The 22,557-nt window shown below is 33.9% G+C and overlaps 1 protein-coding gene across 1 annotated transcript in view; it reads right to left on the minus strand.

Annotated features, from left to right (window-relative positions):
• LRCH2 (leucine rich repeats and calponin homology domain containing 2) overlaps positions 1-22,557 on the minus strand; it is a 94,258-nt gene that overhangs the window by 32,009 nt on the left and 39,692 nt on the right. The window contains exons 4-12 of the mRNA XM_027089546.1: positions 22,015-22,120; positions 21,795-21,931; positions 16,637-16,770; positions 12,496-12,583; positions 12,085-12,196; positions 11,783-11,880; positions 11,628-11,686; positions 9,875-9,982; positions 4,131-4,196 (exon numbers count right to left, since the gene is read on the minus strand). Coding sequence (XP_026945347.1) covers positions 4,131-4,196; positions 9,875-9,982; positions 11,628-11,686; positions 11,783-11,880; positions 12,085-12,196; positions 12,496-12,583; positions 16,637-16,770; positions 21,795-21,931; positions 22,015-22,120 — 908 coding nt within the window. The remainder of the gene's footprint in view (positions 1-4,130; positions 4,197-9,874; positions 9,983-11,627; positions 11,687-11,782; positions 11,881-12,084; positions 12,197-12,495; positions 12,584-16,636; positions 16,771-21,794; positions 21,932-22,014; positions 22,121-22,557) is intronic.

A 22,557-nucleotide genomic window follows, 5' to 3' on the forward strand; every position in this document is an offset into this window, starting at 1 on the left:
GGGTTCTGGAGCCAGACAACCTGGTTTTAAATCCTCACTGTACCATTTACCAGCTGTGTGACCTTGAACAAGCTAAGGTAATTTCTGAGCCTCAGTTTCTCACCTATAAAATGGGATGACAATAGTAACAATAACTCATAGAGTTATTTTTTTCATAGAGTTATTATGAGGATTAAATTACATCATACATCTAAAGCACTAAAAACGGTATACATATTAACAAGCATTCAACAAATGTTAATTCTCTCTGTGTGTTCTTCTGCACCTACGCCCTAGCCTTGGACTTTTTTACTTCCAGAGGAATGACTCAGGAGTTGAGTCTGATGCAAATTTTCAAACCACCAAAAAGAATAAATAGAAACTTTTGATGTCTTCTAGTTCTCTGGAATTCATATAAGTGGATTAGACTACATATTCATATAGAAGAATTTAATAAAACCCGATTGAAAGGAAATAAAAATGACCCAAAACCAATGGGATACAACAAAAGCAGTTCTAAGAGGGTAGTTTAGAGCAATACAATCCTACCTCAAGAAACGAGAAAAATCTCAAATAAACAACGTAACCTTACACCAAAAGCAACTATAGAAAGAACAAACAAAATCCAAAGTTAGTAGAAGGAGAGAAATCATAAATATCAGAGGAGAAAAAAATGAAACACAAATGAAGAAAATAATAGCAAAGATCAATAAAACTAAAAGCTGGTTCTTTGAGCTGGTTCTTCTTTAAACAAAATTGATAAATCTTTAGCCAGATTCATTAAGAAAAAAAGGGAGAGGACTCAAATCAGTAAAAGTGGAAATGAAAACGGAGAAGTTACAACTGACACCACAGAAATACAAATGATCGTAAGAGAGTACTACAAGCAACTATATGCCAACAAAATGGACAACCTGAAGGAAATGGAAAAATTCTTAGAAAAGTACAACTTTCCAAGACTGAACCAAGAAGAAATAGAAAATATGAACAGACCAATCACAAGTAATGAAATTGAAACTGTGGTTAAAAATCTTCCAACAAACAAAAGTCCAGGACCATGGTTTCACAGGTGAATTCTATCAAACATCTAGAGAACAGTGAACACCTATCCTTCTCAAACTCTTCCAAAAAACTGCAGAGGGTGGAACACTCCCAAACTCATTCTACAAGGCTACCATCACCCTGATACCAAAACCAGACAAATATATCACACAAAAAAGAAAACTACAGGCCAATATCACTGATGAACACAGGCGCAAAAATCCTCCACAAAACACTTGCAAACAGAATCCAACAACACATTAAAAGGATCATACACCATGATCAAGTGGGATTTATTCCAGGGATGGAAGGATTCTTCAATATATGAAAATCAATCAATATGATACACCATATTAAAAAATTAAAGAATAAAACCATATGACCATCTCAATAGATGCAGAAAAAGCTTTCGACAAAATTCAACACCCATTTAAGATAAAAACTCTCCAGAAAGTGGGCATAGAGGGAACCTACCTCAACATAATAAAGGCCATATATGACAAACCCACAGCAAACATTATTCTCAATGGTGAAAAACTGAAAGCATTTCCTCTAAGATCAGGAACAAGGCAAGGATGTCGACTCTTCCCACTATTATTCAACATAGTTTTGGAAGTCCTAGCCACGGCAATCAGAGAAAAAGAAATAAAAGGAATCCAAGTTGGAAAAGAAGAAGTAAAACTGTCACTGCAGATGACATAATACCATACATAGAAAATCCTAAAGATGCCACAAGAAAACTAGAGTTAATCAATGAATTTGGTAAAGTTGCAGGATACAAAATTAATAAACAGAAATCTCTTGCATTCCTATACACTAACAACAAAGGACAGAAAGAGAAATTAAGGAAACAATCCCATTTACCACTGCAACAAAAAGAATAAAATACCTAGGAATAAACCTACATAAGGAGACAAAAGATGTGTATGCAGAAAACTATAAGACTGAAAGAAATCAAAGACGACACAAACAGGTGGAGAGATATACCATGTTCTTGGATTGGAAGAATCAACATTGTGAAAATGACTATACTGCCCAAATCAGTCTACAGATTCAATGCAATCCGTATCAAATTACCAATGGCATTTTTCACAGGACTGGAACAAAAAATTTTACAATTTGTATTGGAGCCACAAAAGACCCCGAACAGCCAAAGTAATATCGAGAAAGAAAAACGGAGCTGCAGGAATCAGGCTCCTAGACTTCAGACTATCCTACAAAGCTACAGTAATTAAGATAGTATGGTACTGGCACAAAAATGGAAATACAGATCAATGGAACAGGATAGAAAGCCCACAGATAAACCCATGCACATAAGGTCACCTTATTTTTGATAAAGGAGGCAAGAATATACAATGGAGAAAAGACACCCTCTTCAATAAGTGGTGCTGGGAAAACTGGACAGGTACATGTAAAAGAATGAAGTTAGAACACTCTCTAACACCATACACAAAAATAAATTCAAAATGGATTAAAGTCCTAAATGTAAGGCCAGACACTAAAAAACTCTTAGAGGAAAACCTAGGCAGAACACTCTATGACATAAATCACAGCACAGCAAGATCCTTTTTGACCCACCTCCTAGACAAATGGAAATAAGAACAAAAATAAACAAATGGGACCTAATGAAACTTAAAATCTTTTGCATAGCAAAGGAAACCATAAACAAGATGAAAAGACAACCCTCAGAATGGGAGAAAATATTAGCAAATGAAGCAACTGACAAGGGATTAATCTCCAAAATATACAAGCAGCTCATGCAGCTCAATATCAAAAAAACAAACAACCCAATCCCAAAATGGACAGAAGACCTAAATAGACATTTCTCCAAGGAAGATATACAGATTGCCAACCAACACATGAAAGGATGCTCAACATCACTAATCATTAGAGAAATGCAAATCAAAACTACAATGAGGTATCACCTCATACCAGTCAGAATGGCCATGATCAAAAAATCTACAGTAAATGCTGGAGAGGGTGTGGAGAAAAGGGAATCCTCTTGCACTGTTGGTGGGAATGTGAATTGTTACAGCCAGCCACTATGGTGAACAGTATGGATGTTCTTTAAAAGACTAAAAATAGAACTACCATATGATCCAGCAATCCCACTCCTGGGCATACCCAGAGAAAACCATAATTCAAAAAGACGCATGCACCCCAATGTTCATTGAAACACTATTTACAATAGCCACGTCATGGATGCAACTTAAATGCCCATCGACAGATGAACAAATAAAGATGTCGTACATATACACAATGGAATATTACTCAGCCATAAAAAGGAATAAAACTGGGTCATTTGTAGAGACATGGATGGACCTAGAGAGTGTCATACAGAGTGAAGCTAGAAAGAGAAAAGCAAAGACAGTATAGCAACGCATATATGTGGAGTCTAGAAATATGGTATAGATGATCTTATTTGCAAAGCAGAAATAGAGACACAGACGTAGAGAACAAATGTATGGATACCCAGGGGGAAAGGGGTGGGGTGGGAGGAATTGGGAGACTGGGATTGACAAATATACATTATTGATACTATGTATAAAATAGACAACTGATGGGAACATACTGTATAGCACAGGGAACTCTACCTAATGCACTGAGGTAACCTAAATGGAAGGGAAGTCCAAAAGGGAGGGGATATCTGTATGTGTATGGCTGATTCATTTTGTTGTGCCTTGGAGGCTAAAACAACAGTGTAAAGCAACCATACTCCAATAAAAATTAATTAAAAAAAAGAAAAAAGTGAACAATACATAGAGAATAAACACAATCAGTGATGAAGAAACACATTATTCTTGACAGTAACAGTAATACGATATATGTTTGCTAAATGGATAAATGAATCTGTCATCAAGACAAAATGCAGGTATGAGTACAAAAAGATCAAATCCGCATTTTTGGATTTGTTTAAATCAAAAGTCAATTAAACCTGTGCTGTATAACACATTTCTTTAAAAAAAAAAAGCACATTTCTTCTCTAAATTATCTAGTTATATTAAATTGATATCAATTATTCAATTAAAGCCCACATATAGGAACATTATTGTTAAAGGATCAACTTTCATTATAAAATATTAACTATAAGTACTAAGATATTTTTATACCTCTTTTCACATTCCACAGTTTGTTTTGGCTTGTTTCTTGTGACGGAAGTTGAATGATTAAGAATCCTAGAAGTAAATCAACACATTAATTCCATAGTATATTAAAGAGAATAGTGTATATACATGATATAAAAGATGTCCATAAATAACTGCATCTGGTCCATGAAGATCTTTGCTAGAAAACAATATTTAAATGTTATTTAGATCAGATGCTCATAAGCGCACTGGCTATTATGAAGAAATGAAGTTCACCAACTCTTCCATGCATCTTCTCTTATAAACCCTTTCTCAAGGCTTGGATATCTTCAAGCCATGCTATTTCCCTGTGCATATCTAACTTTTGGCTGAGACAGAAGATAAAGAGATGCAGATTGTTTAGGTACCATCACAACTGATTTAGTTTTCCCAGGACAGCAAATGACAGGATCATGCTGATGTAATATCATTTTGCCTAATGTCAATAAAACTTAATTCAAAATGCAAAGCCAGTGCTAAAGTTCAATTCTTTAAAAAAAACTCCACAAGTTTATTAAACTTTTAATAACCAAATGAAACAGTATTCGAAGAAAACCAAAAAAAAAAAGAAAAATAAAGAATGATAAACCACTGTATGAGAGAACTATTTGTCCATAATTTTATGTAAGTCTAAGTGTTAATCTCAAAGTCAAAAGTAATGAATTATTAACTATCTTTCTTTAATATAAGTAACATATTTAAGAGTTCTTAATATTTACCCATTTACTATAGATATAAATGTTATCTTAATTTTCAATTTTAAGTTTAGTTTTATAAGGAGTAGAATATCTGCCTTTTATTCAAAATAATATCATCAGATGTCAACTATCAAAAGAATACACAGGAGAAAAGAAATTCCAAATTAAAGCTACATATTAACTATTAAAACACATAATGAAATAAATATAAGTGGGTAATTCCAGAAAGATGGTTAACATGAAGAAACCAATTTCCATTACCCCAGTTTCCTCACTAGCTTAGATCTAGTAGAGCCTCACCAGGAAGAAGTCCCAGTGAGGGGCAAAGGTCAACTATCACAAGCAAAGCAGTGTAGCTTTGCACCAAACAGTTTCGAGATTACTGACACCTTTGTGTGGGCAGGCACTAAAATTGTACTGAATCCCCAAATGCAGAAGAATTTAGATAATAAATTATCTAAGACTATGAGGAAAAATTACATCATTAAAGAGTGATTTTTAAAAAAGGAAGTAAATCCTAAGAGTTCTCTTCACAAGGAAAAAATTTTTTTCTATTTCTTTAGTTCTGTATCTATATGAGATGATGGATGTTCACTAAACTGCTTGTGATAATCACTTCATGATGTATGTAAGTCAAATCATTATACCAAACACCTTAAATTTATACAATGCTGTATGTCAACTGTATCTCAATAAAACTGAAAGAGAAAAAAATCTTAATTTAAAAAGGAGATATAGCAGTGTGAAATATCCGGGGGGGCAATGTCAGAATTATTCCCTGGGAAGGGGAGGTCAAACTACAGTGCCCTTCACTGCAGTAAATTCTGAATTCTCCCCATACCATACTCACTAGTGTTGTGATTATTTATGTGTATAAGTCATATTGGAGCAGAAAGAAAAAAAGTTGAGATCTACTTACCTATAAAATATATTTTATGTACTTGAAAATTCTCCTATGAAAAATTTTGTGTATAATTGATATTTAATATTTTACTCTGTGATACTCAAAGTTAAAATAAGTGTCTGTTTTATCTAAATACCTCTTCTAGATTAAGACACTTCCCCAATCCAGGTACCAGTACTGAGTTTTAAGTAAAAGACTATATAATTCTATATAATTCAGCTGCATCAACCTGGCCCCTTAATACTTAAGGCGTCCACAAACTCTAGATACCTTGATGCACGTCCTGCTGCTCTGGTCCTCTGGAAGAGTTTTTCACTGAATGATGCTCTATAACATAAAGGTCTCCGTCTGTATTCACATTTCACGTACATCAACCAAACCAAAAGATGGAAGAAGTAAGATGTTTTGGGAGAGGATAGGGAAGTCATTAGTAAAGCAAGCAGAAAAGAAAGAATGGATAGATTTTAAGGGTTGAGAGAACTACCTGATTAGTTATAACAAGCTAGAGATTAACATGATGCTCCTCAAATTAGAGTTCACGTGATCAGAAAAAAAAAAATCACATGAAAAGGTAATGTACATAATTTCTATAATTCTAAACCAAAATAATAAACTGCTCAAAATCTGATTTTGCTTTCCATGATCCTTAATTATTATACTTCAATATAGCTTTTCATAATTACTTTTTTAAATTTAGCTATATCACATAGCACTCAGAAGCACATGTTTGTACAGTAAGTAAAAATTCTCAGGACACACCTAAAAGCTAATAAAATAATTATTAAAAGTAAAGACGTAATAGAAAATACTATAGAATAAGTTAGAAGGAATGAACATGCAATGGGAACCAGTCAACTGAAGCTATTCATTGCTTGCATGTATTATAATCCTTTCTTTAGGATGATAATCAAACAAATTTTAAGAAGCCAGTTAAACATCTACTTAATCAGCCATGTAATAAGAAAATCAGTATAAGAAGAGCAGTAGCCACTTCTCTAATGTTAACATACATAAGTAGAGTTGGTGGAAATTTGAAGAATTGGCTAAGTAATTTACAGAGCAACATTATTTTAAAATAATGATTTTTTTAAGACAATAGTTTTTTATTTAGCTTCCCAAATTATAGTGAAGATAAAATTATGATTTGTGGAGATAAAATTATGATTTGTGGAACAGCTATTTTAATATAGACAAAGTCATTGATTCAGGGGGACTTCAATACACTCAAATACCAGTAGAAATAATCCAATAGTTTGACAAAGGGGATAAAGATTAGCTTTTAAAAATTTAACAATAAACTGTCAATACAAAGTAGTTTAATCTATGCATCTCAGACAAAGAAGGGGCAGTCTTCTAAATAACTAGGCTTCAGACTTTGAACACTTATGAGTTATCTACTTGATGGTTTATTTGGTGATCCTTTTCCCCACCCTTTTTGATTATTAATTCTGTGTGATATCTTCTTGTTACTTTCCTAGGACAGTTTCATCCACCGAGTACTAGTATAAACCTTCTTTAAGAATCACAGATATTTTAAAAAACAGTGCAAACTAAACAAGTGGCAAAGCTGCTCTAAGAAAATCATCACTAAACTCAACATAAGCAATTTTTAAATTGCCTCTAATTTTGGAGTACACGCATGGCTTCTTTTAGCTGAGAGTTAACACTGCATTTACCTTTGACTAGTAGCTAGCTAAAGAGCAGTTAAATAGTAAGCATACAGTCAAAGTAGGAGTCTTAAGTGGTACTTCCTGATATACAAAGATAATCTTACCCCAGATAAACTATTTTAAATCAAGACTAACAATAAACAAACAAAAACATTACAATGATTATGTTAAAACTTAAAAAGAAATTTTACAACTCCTGGTTGACTTGCAATTTTAAATAGCATTTCAGATTCTTCATTAATAAAGTTGGAATCTAAAACAATACAGTGTGAAAGGGAAAAACTACAACCAGAGAAGGTATACAAACTCACATCCTCTAAGGCATATATTCTTATACAAGATTACTTTTGACTTTTTGGACTCACTCAAATTTTAGTATTGTAACAGTAAACAAAAAATTTTAATTATCTACATCTAAGACATATAAGCAATAGCAACATATTTTAGAAGGAAGGATGAGATCATTTAATGGAGAAAACACTAGATTCAGCATAAAAAAATTCTGGGATCTAATTTAAATTGTCTACAGATTACAAATTTTAAAAGTAAAATGTACTCCTTACTTTATGAACAGATATTATAAAATTTTAATGCCTTCAAAAATTAGACATAGTTATAACATTAATGTCACTGCATATTAATATTTAATCCAAAAAGCTCTTATATTTGTATGCACTAACATCTGAAAAGGAGGATGAAGTAGAGAAACAGTTCAGAGAGAGAGGAATTAATTTTGTATAAATCTCAAAAAATAACAGAAATTATGTAGAGAGAACAAATTAACTAAATTAATGGTTCCTATTAGCTTTAAATTTGTTGATCTCATTTTCAAGCAATTATTTAACCAGTAACAGTATTACTGAGTACCTACTATGTACAGTGCTAGGCACTGTTTTGTTCTGATTACAAAACTATCACAAAAACAAGACCTATGAAACATCATTTGATGTTGTATCTAGGCTAGAAAGAATAATTTGTCAGAGGGATAGATGAAAAACTAATACAACAATAGGAGAAAATTGAAAATATAGAAATGTTATATGTGGCAATGTTAAAATCTAAAATTATGCACTCAAATGCTATTCTTAACACAATGAGAGAAATGGATATTGTTGTGGGTTCTTATAAAATCAGTATTCTCTGTCCATAATGATAAATGCAATTTTTTCACCTGCCAGGTAGAGGAGGTAGAAACTCAACTATTTTTTAAGGTACACAGAGCAGGTGGTGGCTTGCTTCATCAAACCTCTTAAACCAATGGGGAGATCAATACTTTAATTATACTGAAGGGGGAAAACACACACAACCTCATAAGTAGCCAATTTTTAAAAAGCCCAGTTAAAAATGAATCATAGGAAAAGATTAGAAGATAAGATTCACAGAAAAGGGTGACAGAAAGTTATGGCAGAAGAAAAATGTCAATTGAGAGTGAGGATACATTAGATATAGATATAGAAGGGATAAAGATGAGTGATATTTTCTAGTATGGTTTTCAATTCTATAAATGCAGTAGCAGTGCAAAAAAAAGATACTGAGTGATTATTTTTTAAAAATAGTGGCCCCTAAAACCACACATCTGTCATTGAATAAGTTTTAATAGTAATTATTTTTCAAAGCATCTTTGAAATGCCAGTATACTTTTTTAAGCTTCCCAAAACATGGTCATGTGATCCATAAACATTTATTGCTTTGAATAAGTAAAATGCTTAGTAGTTATCCATGTTAAGGGCACCAAAATTATTCTTTTAATTTTCTCAAAACAAAAAAATCTCAGATCTGCTTTATTATTTCAAAACTATAAATTCAGTACTCTCAGTACATGAAGATGGCAATAAAGCTGACCCTCAGCAGCACATAGAACTTTTTCTGTATTAAAAATGGACCTGCACTGATTTTACACTCATTAACACAATGTCCTCCTCATTGCCAATAACACGCATTTGGAGAAAGCCCAGCCAGAGGGAGAAATGCTCCTTGACCAAGAAACAGACTAAAGTGAACCTGTGACTCTCAAATCGTCACACTGATTTAATCAACGATTATATAATTCAGTTCAATTTTAAGGAGTTTACACATATCCCAAGTAACTCAAAATCTGATAAAAAGCACACTATATACTTGTGACCCGTACTTGGAAAAAAATACTCATAACATATTTAATGCTACTGTGAGCTAAGGTGAATATCAACAATTATTATTATTTAGCACCAGGAATAAAAAAGAGATATCAAAGCAATAATTAAATATAATGACTAGATGAGTATAAAGTATTCTGTTAATTGTATATGTAACTTTCTATTTCTCTCCTAAGAATTTCCTATTGTCTTTTAGTAGTTAGTCCCTTGAAATAGATCTTAAGATGGTCCTATTATTTACTGTTTATTTGATAATCTTTAAATACTCAGATTTAATGATTATAAAAGTTGCCCACTTAAATCTCATTATTGAAAAAGATACCTGTTCTTCTGCTCTTGCTGCAATAACTGAGCAGCTATTTTCCTCAAATCCGTTACTTCTTTCAAACCATCATCTTCTTCCTCGGCAAGTAATTGCTCTTTCCCAAGTCTGAAAGGTGACACAAACATGGTTATCCAAAAAGTAAGGCAGATGATATTTTATGCCAGCTTCCACATGTAGAAACCATTTTTTATTTTTAATAGCATGTGAAAGCTAAAGCCCTATAACGTCCTTGTATTTAAAATGTTAAAATAAGAAATAAAGAATATTTAAGGAATATAAAAACATATCTATCCTCTCAATAGGCAACGTGGCATACTGGTTATATTAATATAATTAATGGCTAAAAGGTAAACTGCACCACCATTTTGTAATTTCTGAAATGTGTAATGGCCATAGTAATTTAACAATGCATATTCTCCATCTTGAGTGTAATAAGGACCACAGAGCTCTATTTGGCCTATCTTTAGAGATAGAAAATGTTATGAAAATCTCTCATTTTATCAAGCCACTCTACTCTTATCAGTTTATTCATTTTGATTTTCAAAATCTCTATGTAAGATGTTTAAGTAGTAGAAATGCAAAATAGATTGACAGACTGGCAATTTGCCAAAAAACACTCATTAAAATATATAGTTTTATCATTCAAACAGAACAAAGAAATTTTAAAATTGTCCTCCAAAGTCTAGTAATTTTACCCCAAAGGTATTTCATTTAAAAAATGGTACCAAGCCTAAGACTCTGTATCTTTACCATATCTTGCATGCCACTGGAGACTCAAGTATAGGCAACTGTCCTCATGAGATAAGGTGAGAAAGTAAGAGATGAATGAAATATAGAGTACAAGACAAAGCACTGTATCTCCCTATGGGGTACCAGAGATGATTAATTAATGACTGTTAAAAAGTTACCAATGAGGTCATTTGGGGGAAGCACAATGCAGAGAAAAGAGAAAAACTTGGGGATCAGAGAGAGAGAGCTAGGTTCACACCCGAGGTTCTAGTGGACACTAGCTAAGTAGTTCTAGACAAGAAACTTCAGTCTCCGAGCTTCACCTTCCTCATCTGTAAAAATGTGGACAATATCGACCCCACAGGATTTAGTGAAGATTAAGAAACATGGCAAAGCACATAGCACAGATCCTGGTATATGGTAGGTATTCAACAAATGCTCCTTCCTTCCTGCAGCTATGAAGTAACTTGAAGGAGTGACTGAAAAATGTGGTAGGTCATATTCCATCATTTCATAAGATAAATGATACAGAAAAGATCCAAAGTACAATTATTTTAATAAAATAGAGAAGTAAATACCCTTAAAATTACCATAACCAGTCTGATGAAACAGAAAGTGTATTAGACCAAGAGTCAGAACACCTGAGTTCCAGACATTTGAAACTCCAAGCCTCAGTATCCTTATTGGTTAAATTATGCCAATACCATCTGTTTTAAAGAGTTGTTAGATAGCTCAAATGAGGCAATGTATGGGAAGGTACAGTATTCTTCAGTAATAATAATGGGTGATATTATAATTACACTTATAGGGGAAAACAGAGTATATACTACACTCAACTTATATGTTCAGTATAATTCTCAGTTTAATTGAGGAATGCAGACAGATGAAATATTCACAAATTAACTATCTGAACTTAACAGGTAAATGAACAAAAAAAAATATTCGTTCAAGTAGAAATATCTAAAGAATATTTCAAGTATTAGTAAGTAACATTTCAATTTGAGAATTAGTGTGTGCTTACGTTTTTTCATCTCCCAATTCTTCATTTTTCTGAGATTTTTCAGGGCCTTTTTCTTTTCCCTTATATAAAAGAAAGTTATCATTTTAAAATGTATTGTTCACTTTTGTGAGATTAAAGAGAACATGTTATTAATACTTGTTCAAAGTTTTCTTTACCTTAAGGAAAGTGACAAATGATCCAATAGGTGCATCTCCCTGTTCAGGAACTGCTACATCATCTGTGTTGGGGTCAGTAAAATCATACACCTCCTGGTCTAAGTATAGATTAATATTTATTAGAAAATATGAATAGTAAACAGTATTCTCTGACACTGCAGTGCTTAGAAAAAAGTACATTTTCCCAATAAAAGAGTTGGTCAAAGATACTATAATTTTTTAAAGGCCATTTTAAATAAAATATTCATTTTTAATAAGAGCTATGTACATGATATAAAAATAGCAGACACCATATGAATTACCTTTCTGAGAATCAAGTTTACTTCCTACTGAGTGACTGTCATTTCTTGATGTCTGCTCTCTATTTGATTCTGAGACTTGAGAATGAAGGCTGATTGTGTCGTCATCTGATGGCTGAACAGAATAAGCAAAAAGTAAAAATGAGGCGTTTTAAACAAATGATAAGAATTAAGTTGCTTTAATATCACATCTTAAGTATAGAACATCTGATTTAAATCTCCAGTTTTCAAACCAAAAATTAATGAGGTTTACTGTTCTGCTTTTTAAAACGTGCATGTCTTTTTTTCATTTGAAGTCATAAAATGCATGATGATCATATTTTTAAGCAAAAGAAATCAAGTGTGTGCAAGTGTCTATTTCAAAGCTCTAATAAAATTTTAAAATAAAACAGTTCAGCAATAGAGAAGACTCACTTCCGTTGTAGACAATCGTTTCTCTCCGTTATCACTTCCAATTCCAGAGTCAGGGCCATGATTTTTATTTGGATAAAAATCTTCCATACTATGGAAATACAAATTCTAAGGGCAGTTAGGGTTTTCTTCTTAAATAGATAATACATAATTGACCTAAAATTTCCCTAGATAATACAGTCTTACACATTTTTGATATGTAGGATCCTTAAAGACATGAGGAGAAAAATATCAGATCATACAAAACACTTTATTCATGTTCCTCATGTAATATTTTTCTTTCATGTGCTCTGTTGTAAAAACTTAACAATAGCTTATTATTTCTCCTGAGAGATTCAGAAAAGCAGACAGCCCTGCTAGAAAATCATCTTGATAAAGACCTATTTTTATCAGTTTGACAAATTTCACCACAGAATGCTGAAATGTTTTTTAACTTTAATTCATAGAGTTTTTTCTTCATTATCTTTAAAAATATATTTTAGATTTGTAAATAAGGCCCATTTAGTAATTAACAAAAGAGAAAAAAGGCAAAAAAAAGTCTGTGACTCACTGAATAAGCAATTGTTTTGGTGTGAGGATAGAGCTGTCCTTGCAAATTTCTGAATTACAGTATGCCACCCAGGTTGCAAAATATTTTTCACTTTAATTTGCAAATTTACTATACACTCTACACTGACCACTGATTATGTGCCAAGAATTGGGCTAGGTGCTTTAAAGGTAATACCTTATACATTCCTTGTGAAAACTCTAGCAGGTTAGTGGTGCTTTTTCATTTTATGGAAGAGGAAAGTGAGGCCAGGAGGGGTTGAAAAAATTGCCCAATGACACGCAACTTGCAAATGGCAGTCTAAATTTGTTCCCAAGATTATCTAACACTAAAGTCCCTAATCTTAATCACTATGCTATACTCCCTCCCCAAATACTGATTTTATACTTTTCAAAAGTATATCAACAAACTTAGGGAAGCAATTACCAAGTGTCAAGGCACTATGCTGAACACCTGAGATGAGATGAATTTTAAAATGTTTGGCTTCAAAGGGCTCTCAGCCCAGAGGGGAAGGGAGTATGTTTATATGTTTTGAAGAATATGACAAAGGTAAATATAAAGTGCTGTGAGAAAAGAGAGATTAACTAATTCTCCTTGGTAAGGTTAGGAAAGGCCTCATCCAAGAAAGTGGCATTTGAGATGAATCTTGAAGGATGAAAAGAGGCAACAATTGCTAGCATTTGTTAAGTGTCTACATTGTGTTAGATACTATGCCAGGTACACATATTTTATTTATAATCCTTACATTATACAATTTACGCATTATTTCTTTTTACAAATGAAGATAATACAGCTTATAAAAGTTAACTTCCCAAGGGGAAAAATTATGACATTTACTGAATATTATCCATTGAACTAGTTGCCAAGCACACATTTAATTCTCACAACAAGCTTATGAAGTGTGTATTGCTAACATTTTAAATAAAGAAACAGGCTCAGAGAGATTAAATAATTTACACAGCCCACAGAGGAATTAAGAGAGAGGTTAAACCATGATTAGAACTGAAATCCATCTGACTCCACTGCACAATAATACATCCATGTACTATACTAAAATACATTGGTGTATTCGTAATAGACGATAATGATAATAATAAGCTATTTGTTGAGGAATTATTATGGATAAGACATTGTGTTAAGTACTCTATATACATTATTTCATTTAATCCTGACAGCATCCATATGGTTATTTCCCTTTTCATATATAATAAAGCTGAGAACCAGAGATATCATGACACTAGGACATACAGTTATTAAGGGTCGGAGAAGAGCTTCACAGGCATATTATGTCTGACTCCAAAAGCTGATGATAAGTATAGCTACTGTAATGCCTATGTAAAATAAAGAGTTTACAAAATAGTCAAGGCACAGAAAGTAGTAAGAACCATATAGCCAAGAACATGAGTGTGAAACTCAAAGTACGAGAACTGTGAGTGAGAGATAAGCACACTCAAAAGCCAACTCATAAATAAACTCTATTGACCTGCACTGTCCAATACAGTAGCCACCAGTCATATATGGCTATTGAGCATCTGAAATGTGACTAGTCCAAATTGAGACATGCTATAAATGTAAAATACATACTAGATTTCAAAGATTCAAAAGGAAGAAAAAGAATGTGAAATAACTTACTAATTTTTTACATTTAATTATAAGTTGAAATGACATGATATATTGGGTTAAGTAACATACATTATTAAAATTAATTTCACCTGCTTATTACTTTTAAGTGAGCTACAAGAAAATTTAAAATTACTTACGTGGCTCACATTGCCTTTCTATTGGACGGCACTGCTAGAGAACATCTCCAAAATATATCTCAATTCTGTCCACTCCTTTTAATCTCTACTGCAATAACCCTATTCAAGACCCCTTGATCTCTTGGCAGTACCACAACAACCTAACTAGTCCCTGTACTTCTACTCTTGTATACTTCCAATGTATTCTCTCTGTAAGAGCCAAAATAGTTTTTTTTTAACATAATTCAGATCATGTTATTCTCCTGTTTATAACTGTCCAATGACTTCCCACTGTACTTTAAATAAAATTCAAACTCCTTACCACAGCCTCCAAAGCCCCCACATGACTTCAGCCCTGACTACCTCTCCAAAATCAACTTGTACCACAATGCTTGCCTCCTTTCAGCTTTTTAACACAGCAAGTTTCTTCCTAACTTAACGCCTTTGCACATGGCATTATTTCTGCCTGAAATGCTCTTCCCCCCACTCTTGCCACAGCTAGCTTGCTTTTCTCCTTCCACGTCTTGACTTAAAACCTCACCTTCTCAGAGACATTCCCTGACCACACTCCTGAAACCTGTTCCTTTCTTTCAAAGCAGTCACCACAATTTGAAATTATATGTGTGTGTGTGTGTTCTTGCTTTATTTACTGACTGACATCCTCCACTAGAATGTGAGCTTCATGAGAGCCAAGGCCAATGTGTATATAATTAAATAAAACATACCCTGAACCTGCCGGTAGGCATTCAACTGATATTTTTATTTATTTATTTATTTATTTATTTATTTATTTTTGCGGTACGCGGGCTTCTCACTGTTATGGCCTCTCCCGTTGCAGAGCACAGGCTCCGGACACGCAGGCTCAAGCGGCTATGGCTCACGGGCCCAGCCGCTCTGCGGCATGTGGGATCTTCCCGGACCGGGGCACGAACCCGTGTCCCCTGCATCGGCAGGCGGACTCTCAACCACTGCACCACCAGGGAAGCCCCAACTGATATTTTTAAAATAAATAAATGACTAATACAATGAATGCTGTTACTAAAGTAATTTTTAAATAAATATAAAGCATACTAATAGAGATTAGTATATGAATTAATTCTAATTTTTATAGAATTGTTTGGTCTACTATCTTTTATAATATTAAACAAAATAATCTTTGGGAACTAAATTTAATGTTCTGATATTTAATTCTACTGAGGCAACAAAAATATTCAAGAAAAAGTCCTATTTGTGAATTCAAGAACTTGCACTGTTAACAACAGTATACTCTCATCCAACTCCAAATTATTTTCCATGCTACTAGACGGAATTATGTTTTCATAAAATTGTTCAGACCAATCTACATCTCGAAAGGATGAATTAAAAACAAAATATCAAATCTAACATTTCAAAATCTCATGAGTAGAAAAACACCAATATCATAGAGAACATCAATGGTAACTCAACTTTGATCCAGACATAAAGAATATGAAGGTGAAAGGTATCCCGAAATGTCTTGCTCTTCCACTAACCTCAGTTCAAAGTCAAATTCTACTTGTTATTTGAAACGTACAACAGAGTGATCACAGGAGTAAATTAACAGTTGTCAAGTGCTGAGAAATTAGTGTTTCTGTACTATAATGTCAAATCTTTACATTTTACTACTAAAAGCTTTAATAATAAATTTTTGAGAAAATTCCAAATGTATTCTAGTATACCAAAAGTTCATTCTATGATGGTGATATTTCACTTCAGCCAATTATTTAACACTGGGCCAATCAGTCTAAGTATATTCAGTATACCTGAGATTAATAAATATCTTTTATATAGAAAGAAGACACAATCATCATGAAATGAGACTGTCAGAATATTACATTACCTGTCTGTGAGAGGTTGGGAGGGCATTCTTTTACTCAATGATGGAAGATCCAGAGAATCTGGTTTCTTATCCATTCTGCAACATGCTTGGATATTTAAGTATTTAAATATGTGTACTTTACCTTTTAAACATATCTGTCAGTAAATAATAAAGATTTAATTATATAGGTCCAAATATAAATGTCATCTACCAATTTATTGATAAATTTTAATAATCTCAAATTATTCGGAGACATAACAATCATGAGAGATACTTTGCATATTTAAATAATTTGTACTTCTGACACTAGGTGAAAAAAATCTGACAACACTGATACCAACTAAAATTCTATTGCGGTCTCTGTTCTTATTAGAAAAAATAAGTTAATTTTTCTGTATTTCACTGGGTTTTTTGTTAAAAGCACAATGTACAAACCACTAAACAATATAAAATTTATAATTCATGAAAGTTGCCTTTATTCGAAAAAAATGAAAAGAAATATATTCATTGTAGTGGTGAGAACAGAAAATAATAATCCATGTAATTCTTTAAAGTAATCTCATCAGAATCACTAAGTCATTTGGGCTAAACACTGGAAGAAAGCTAATCAAAAGAATGTAAATATAGGAAAAATGAATTTGTTGAAAGGTGTGACGGTAGGCCAGTTAGAATAAAATAAAGCTTTGAATGGTCAATTCAACTAAGACAATATCCTGAAAAGTTATTTTCATTGGTGATAAAGAAAAGGAATAATGAAGGGAAAAATACTATGTGAAAGAAAATATTCTATATAAAAAAGATAGACAATGCACAGTAGGGAAACAGTAAGTCAGCTTTACAAAGGTTAACTACAGTCACCATAAGTGTTATCGAATAAATATTTCTCAAAAATTAGAATAAAAAATGTTTTGTTTTATGGGCACACATAACCTAGCAACACACAAAACAATGAACAAAGAAAACAGTAAGAAAAGTACATTAAAATGTAATTATCATTCCACGTAGAAAGGATAAACCTAATAGATACCAGATCTGACCTGACCACTGAAAAACTTCATTTAAGAGGAAAATTTAAAACATCTGAGCTATTAGAATATAAATACACTACCAATTAAAATGTATCCTATTATCTGTCCAAATTATTTTTAAAAATTATCTATTTCCAAATTAAATGATGGCAAATTACTTTCTTTTGTAAATTTAATTTATATCATAATAATTCATGTACATAGTTTTAAAAATCAAAGTGAATTACAAAACTGATAACAAAAACTTAATCCCCCATTCCACCCCTTTCAATCTCTAAGACCCAGTCCTCACATTCAACTCTTTCAGTTGGTTTCTGCTTTTTACCTTCATATTTATAAATAACATGGGTCTAATGCTATTTTTTTATTTTTCAATTATATATTTTATTTATTGAGGTCTTACTAAGGAAGATGAGGACTTAGATTCCTTATGTTACCACTACCACTGAGGCATGAGATAGATGGGCTCCTGGCTGAGCAGCTGGAGCCTGTCCCCTGTGGACAGATATCCCAAGATAAAGATAATGGCAGGAGCAAGGAGGAGCTGAGTCCTGCTTGGATGAAAGATAAAGAGACCATGTATTTCTCATTCTTGAGGTCAAGGAGACCTCCCCAACTACACATGCGCAGAAAGGTTCCTCAGAGGTCAGAGAAGGGAGGGGGCGCCAGACCATAATATGTTTGGTTAACTTCCCAGAAATCCTTGCACTGGAATCCATCTGGCTGAAAGAGGCATGCGCACACAGGAGAGGACCCTGAGTTAAACCAAATATGGACTCAGAGCCAGGCAAAGTGAGATGATTGGCCAGAGGAAACCCGGAAGAACTGCCCTATATAAGTGATTTGAATCACCTCTCTGGTGCCCTCCTGCTCATTAAGGAGGACGCCCACACCCTTTCTCTCCAGGTGTGTATCTCAGCTTTGCTTCTGTCTTAACAGTTTCTCTGTGTGCTCTCCCACTTGTGCTGTGTCTCTAAACTTTGTACCTGTTTTTACAGTTTTTGCCTCCTTGAAACATTCTTGCTTTCAAACGTGGCAAGAGCCAGGGAAACTTTGTTTCTAGCCTCTAGCCCCTGGTGGTCTAGTGGCTAGGATTCCTGGTTTTCACCCAGTCTACCCAGGTTCAATTCCTGGGCAGGGAATTAAGATCTCACTTCAAGCCATCGCTCACTGCTGTCTCCACAAGATCACCACCACTATCACATATCATCAAACCACCTTCCTCCCATCCCCAATCCCTACCAACTCATATAAACATACTTCCTCCCTCTTCAGAAGCATAACATAGTGGTTAGAGCATGGATTCTGGAGTCAGACTACCTTGGTCTGAAACCAGGCTCCACCATATGCTAGCCGTGTGACCTTGGACAAGTCACTAAACATCTATGCCTCTGTTTCCTCCTATATAAAATGAGGTATAATGACAGTACCTGTTTTATAGGGTTGCTATAAGAAATGAATTAATGCATGTAAAGCATTTTCAACAGTGCCTGGAGCATGGTAAGTGCCATATAAATCTCTGCTATTATTATAACTATGTCACAATTTTTCATTAAATCAAAATCCAGTATGTACAATATTATGACCAAGAAAATATTCACAGATGAGCTACACAGGTTAGTTAGATTACACTTCCTTTCTCCTGTAAGTTTTTTTTTCCCTAAAATGACTACTTGTCCCATTTTTTTCCTCTGCATAATTTTCTGTATGCCTATTACTAATTCATTCCTGACTCTGACAGAACTGTAAAACATCGCTCCATATTGACAAACACATCAAGTCAGGTATCAATTTCTTTCTTCTTTTTCTATTTTCTTTTTGGAGACAACCCCCCTATTCCAAACTGACTTGTTGCTCTCTAGGTCTATGCATACCTGTTTATCTTGGACATGAATTCTTTCTTAATTTACTCCCTCATTTTGATATAGTATATCCTCTGCTAGCTTCCTAGTAAAGGGTGCAGGAGAGCTAAAATTTCTGAGATCTTTCATGTTTGAAACTTTTTTCTATCTTACATTTAACTGATAGTTTGACTTTATAAAGTTGGAGATATTTCCTCAGTCTTTGAAGGCATCATTCTAACATCTTCTAGCTTCCCATGCTGCTGCTGAGAAGTCATTCTGATTACCACCGCTATGAATGTGACCCATTTTGTTTCAATGGAAGCCTTTCAGTGTTTTTGGTCTTTCATGTTAGAAATTATTTCTGCAATATCTAGTGATCCATTGCTGTCTGTTCATTTTCAAAGTGAAACAATAAGAAGCCAAATGGAAGCTCTATGTATGAGGAAGAAGTTTATCAACGGTGAGCCTCACTGTCTAGATTTCAGACAGTGACTGCACACTTCTTCAGGGGCCTGCCAACGATCAGTATATCTATAGGTCTTTTCTCCTAGTTCAGTCAGTTTACCAAGAGAGAAATCCACCAACTCTGCCTGATATATATAAGAGAGGCTGCAAGTATTCTGGGAGCCAAGCAAGAGACATCTACTGGAGAGTCCCAGCATTCAGTATGTAAGCATTCACTGTTTCCAGTATGGGGTCTCACCCCTACCCACAGCTGTACCTGGAGCCCCTGACTCTGGTTGAGTCTCTCTATAGCTGTGCTGTCCAATACAGTAGTCACTAGCCACATGTGGCTATTTAAATTTAAATTTAATCTAAATAAAACTAAAAATGTAATTCTTCAGTCACACTATGTACTTTCAAGTGCTCATTAGCCACTTGTGGCTACCACACTGCAGGTTTAGAACATTTCCATCATCACAGAAAGTTCTAATAGACAGTGCTGCTCTAAAGAGTAAACTCCAGGCTTATATTGAGGCAAGGAACTATACTCATTTGGCTGCTGAGCTGAGGAGGAGAATCCGAGAGAATCCACCTACTCCTCAGAGTAGCTTCTGCTAGCTTAGCTTCTGCTAAGGCAAGGGAGGGGAAGTCATGTAGCTGTGGAGCTAAGGACAAGAATCAGAGTGTCAACCTAGACCTGTAGTATCAAATATGTTAACCACTAGTCATGTAAACCTATTTAACTTTCAATTAATCAAAATGAAATTAAATTGAAAATTTGGTTCCTTAGTCGCACTAGCCATATTTCAAGTACTCAATAGCAGGTGGCTATGGTATTAGACATCACATGTTATAGAACACTCCAATCATTCAGAAAGTTTACTGGATATCAAAGCCTTAGATATTCTACAGCCCTTCATGTTTTCAGTCTTTCATACCTATATTTGTAGTTACATGATTCCTTCAATAATCACAAAAGAAACAGTCAAGCCATTCCCAGGTTTAACACAGTAAAATCAACTTGCTTCTTGTTGCCTTCTCCCACAGCAGACACAGTTTCAGCTTTCCCCATCCTGCTAGGACAGCTACTACCAGGACCCCAGCCAGCCTAAAAAGGCACCTCCTTTGCAATGAGTGGAATGCACCTTTGTAGGAAGAAAAAGGCAACCTGTCTTCTGGATGTATACAAACCCAGTGCCAGGGCATGTAGCTTAGAAATAGAGTGCAGGCTGGCATTTCACTACCATGTGCCTCCTCAGCCAGATACTCTTGTGCCGTGTAAGTAGAGATCCTAGTTACCACTATTTCACTTATTTTCCATTTTCCAACATTCTGTTGCCATCTCTCCCCTGCTGTCCTCTTCTGTCTCGTTCTTTGTCCTCGTGGGTTTACAGCTTAGTGGATTCCTATGCTATCATTTTAGTGGATTCCATGTGGATTTAATTCTCAAACTAAAAGTATGAATTAAAACTTTTCCACTTGTATATTTTTCCTTCTGTTATGATTCCACCTATCAGTGCTAAAAATGTATTCCAATCAATCACACAACAAATCTCAAGTAGATATATACCTGAGTAGGACAGAGGTAGAGACTCCATAGTCTATCCTTTTAAAATAACATAGACAACCAGAATTATCAGTTCACAAGCAGAAAGTTGATATCTGGGTGATCCAAATCCTAATCTCTAGAAAGTACGCTAAACCTCCTGCCAAAGTGAAAAAGTCACTTCTCAGAAAAACTCTTTGAGACAATACCTCAAAAACAAATTGACTCTTAATTCTTATGCTTTTTGATTTACCAGTAACAGATATAATTCTTAATAAAAATAGAAGAAACAAGTATCATTTTTTAAAATTACAAACCTGCGCTGGTGGTACTTGCAATGGATTGTTATCCAAAATTATTACTTGTAAATGATGCAGCTTCCTGTAACAAACTGGAATTTCGGTCACTTTATTACAAGAGAAATCCAGCTTGACTAAGGGAAGATCTCCTAATTCTGTTCAGGAATAAAAAATAATTAAATTAAATTCTACATAGGTACTCTCTTATTCACGTGAGTAAGAACAGTGAGCATCTTACCATCTGGCAATACATGAAGATTATTTCTTCTTATATTTAGCTCTCTAAGTGATTGTAATTTTCCCATTTGTTGGGGAAGAACCTGAATCTCATTGCAGCTAATATCCTAAGGAAAACAAGAAAATAAAATTATATCTAACAGAGAAATAGAGATGTATTTCAACTTTTAAATTAAAGTACATGGCTAATAGCTAGTAAAAGTCACCTCTAATGTCATTTCTCTAAACATTGATTATCAGGCAGATTTCCATTTATATTACATCGAGAAATCAACTCAGCACAGTTAACATACATTTTTCTGTGCAAAAATGTAAGGTTACAACTTAGTACTACATAAGTCAGTCTTTTGAAAATCTCAACTAAAGACCACTCTTACCAACTAAAAACAGAAGTAAGGATGATCCAGGTGCTCTTCATTCATAGGTAAAAATGAAAGACAACTATCAATCATTGTGATAATTTGTCAATTATAGTAGTTGTTTTGAGATACTTGGTTGGGCAGAAGCTGAGAAAGTCAAGGATTTACAGATGTGAGCTGAAGAA

The sequence above is a fragment of the Aethalodelphis obliquidens genome, unplaced genomic scaffold (assembly GCF_003676395.1).
Source record: "Aethalodelphis obliquidens isolate GAN/ISIS:26980383/991018 unplaced genomic scaffold, ASM367639v1 scaffold66, whole genome shotgun sequence".
NCBI classification, from domain to species: Eukaryota; Metazoa; Chordata; class Mammalia; order Artiodactyla; family Delphinidae; genus Aethalodelphis; species Aethalodelphis obliquidens.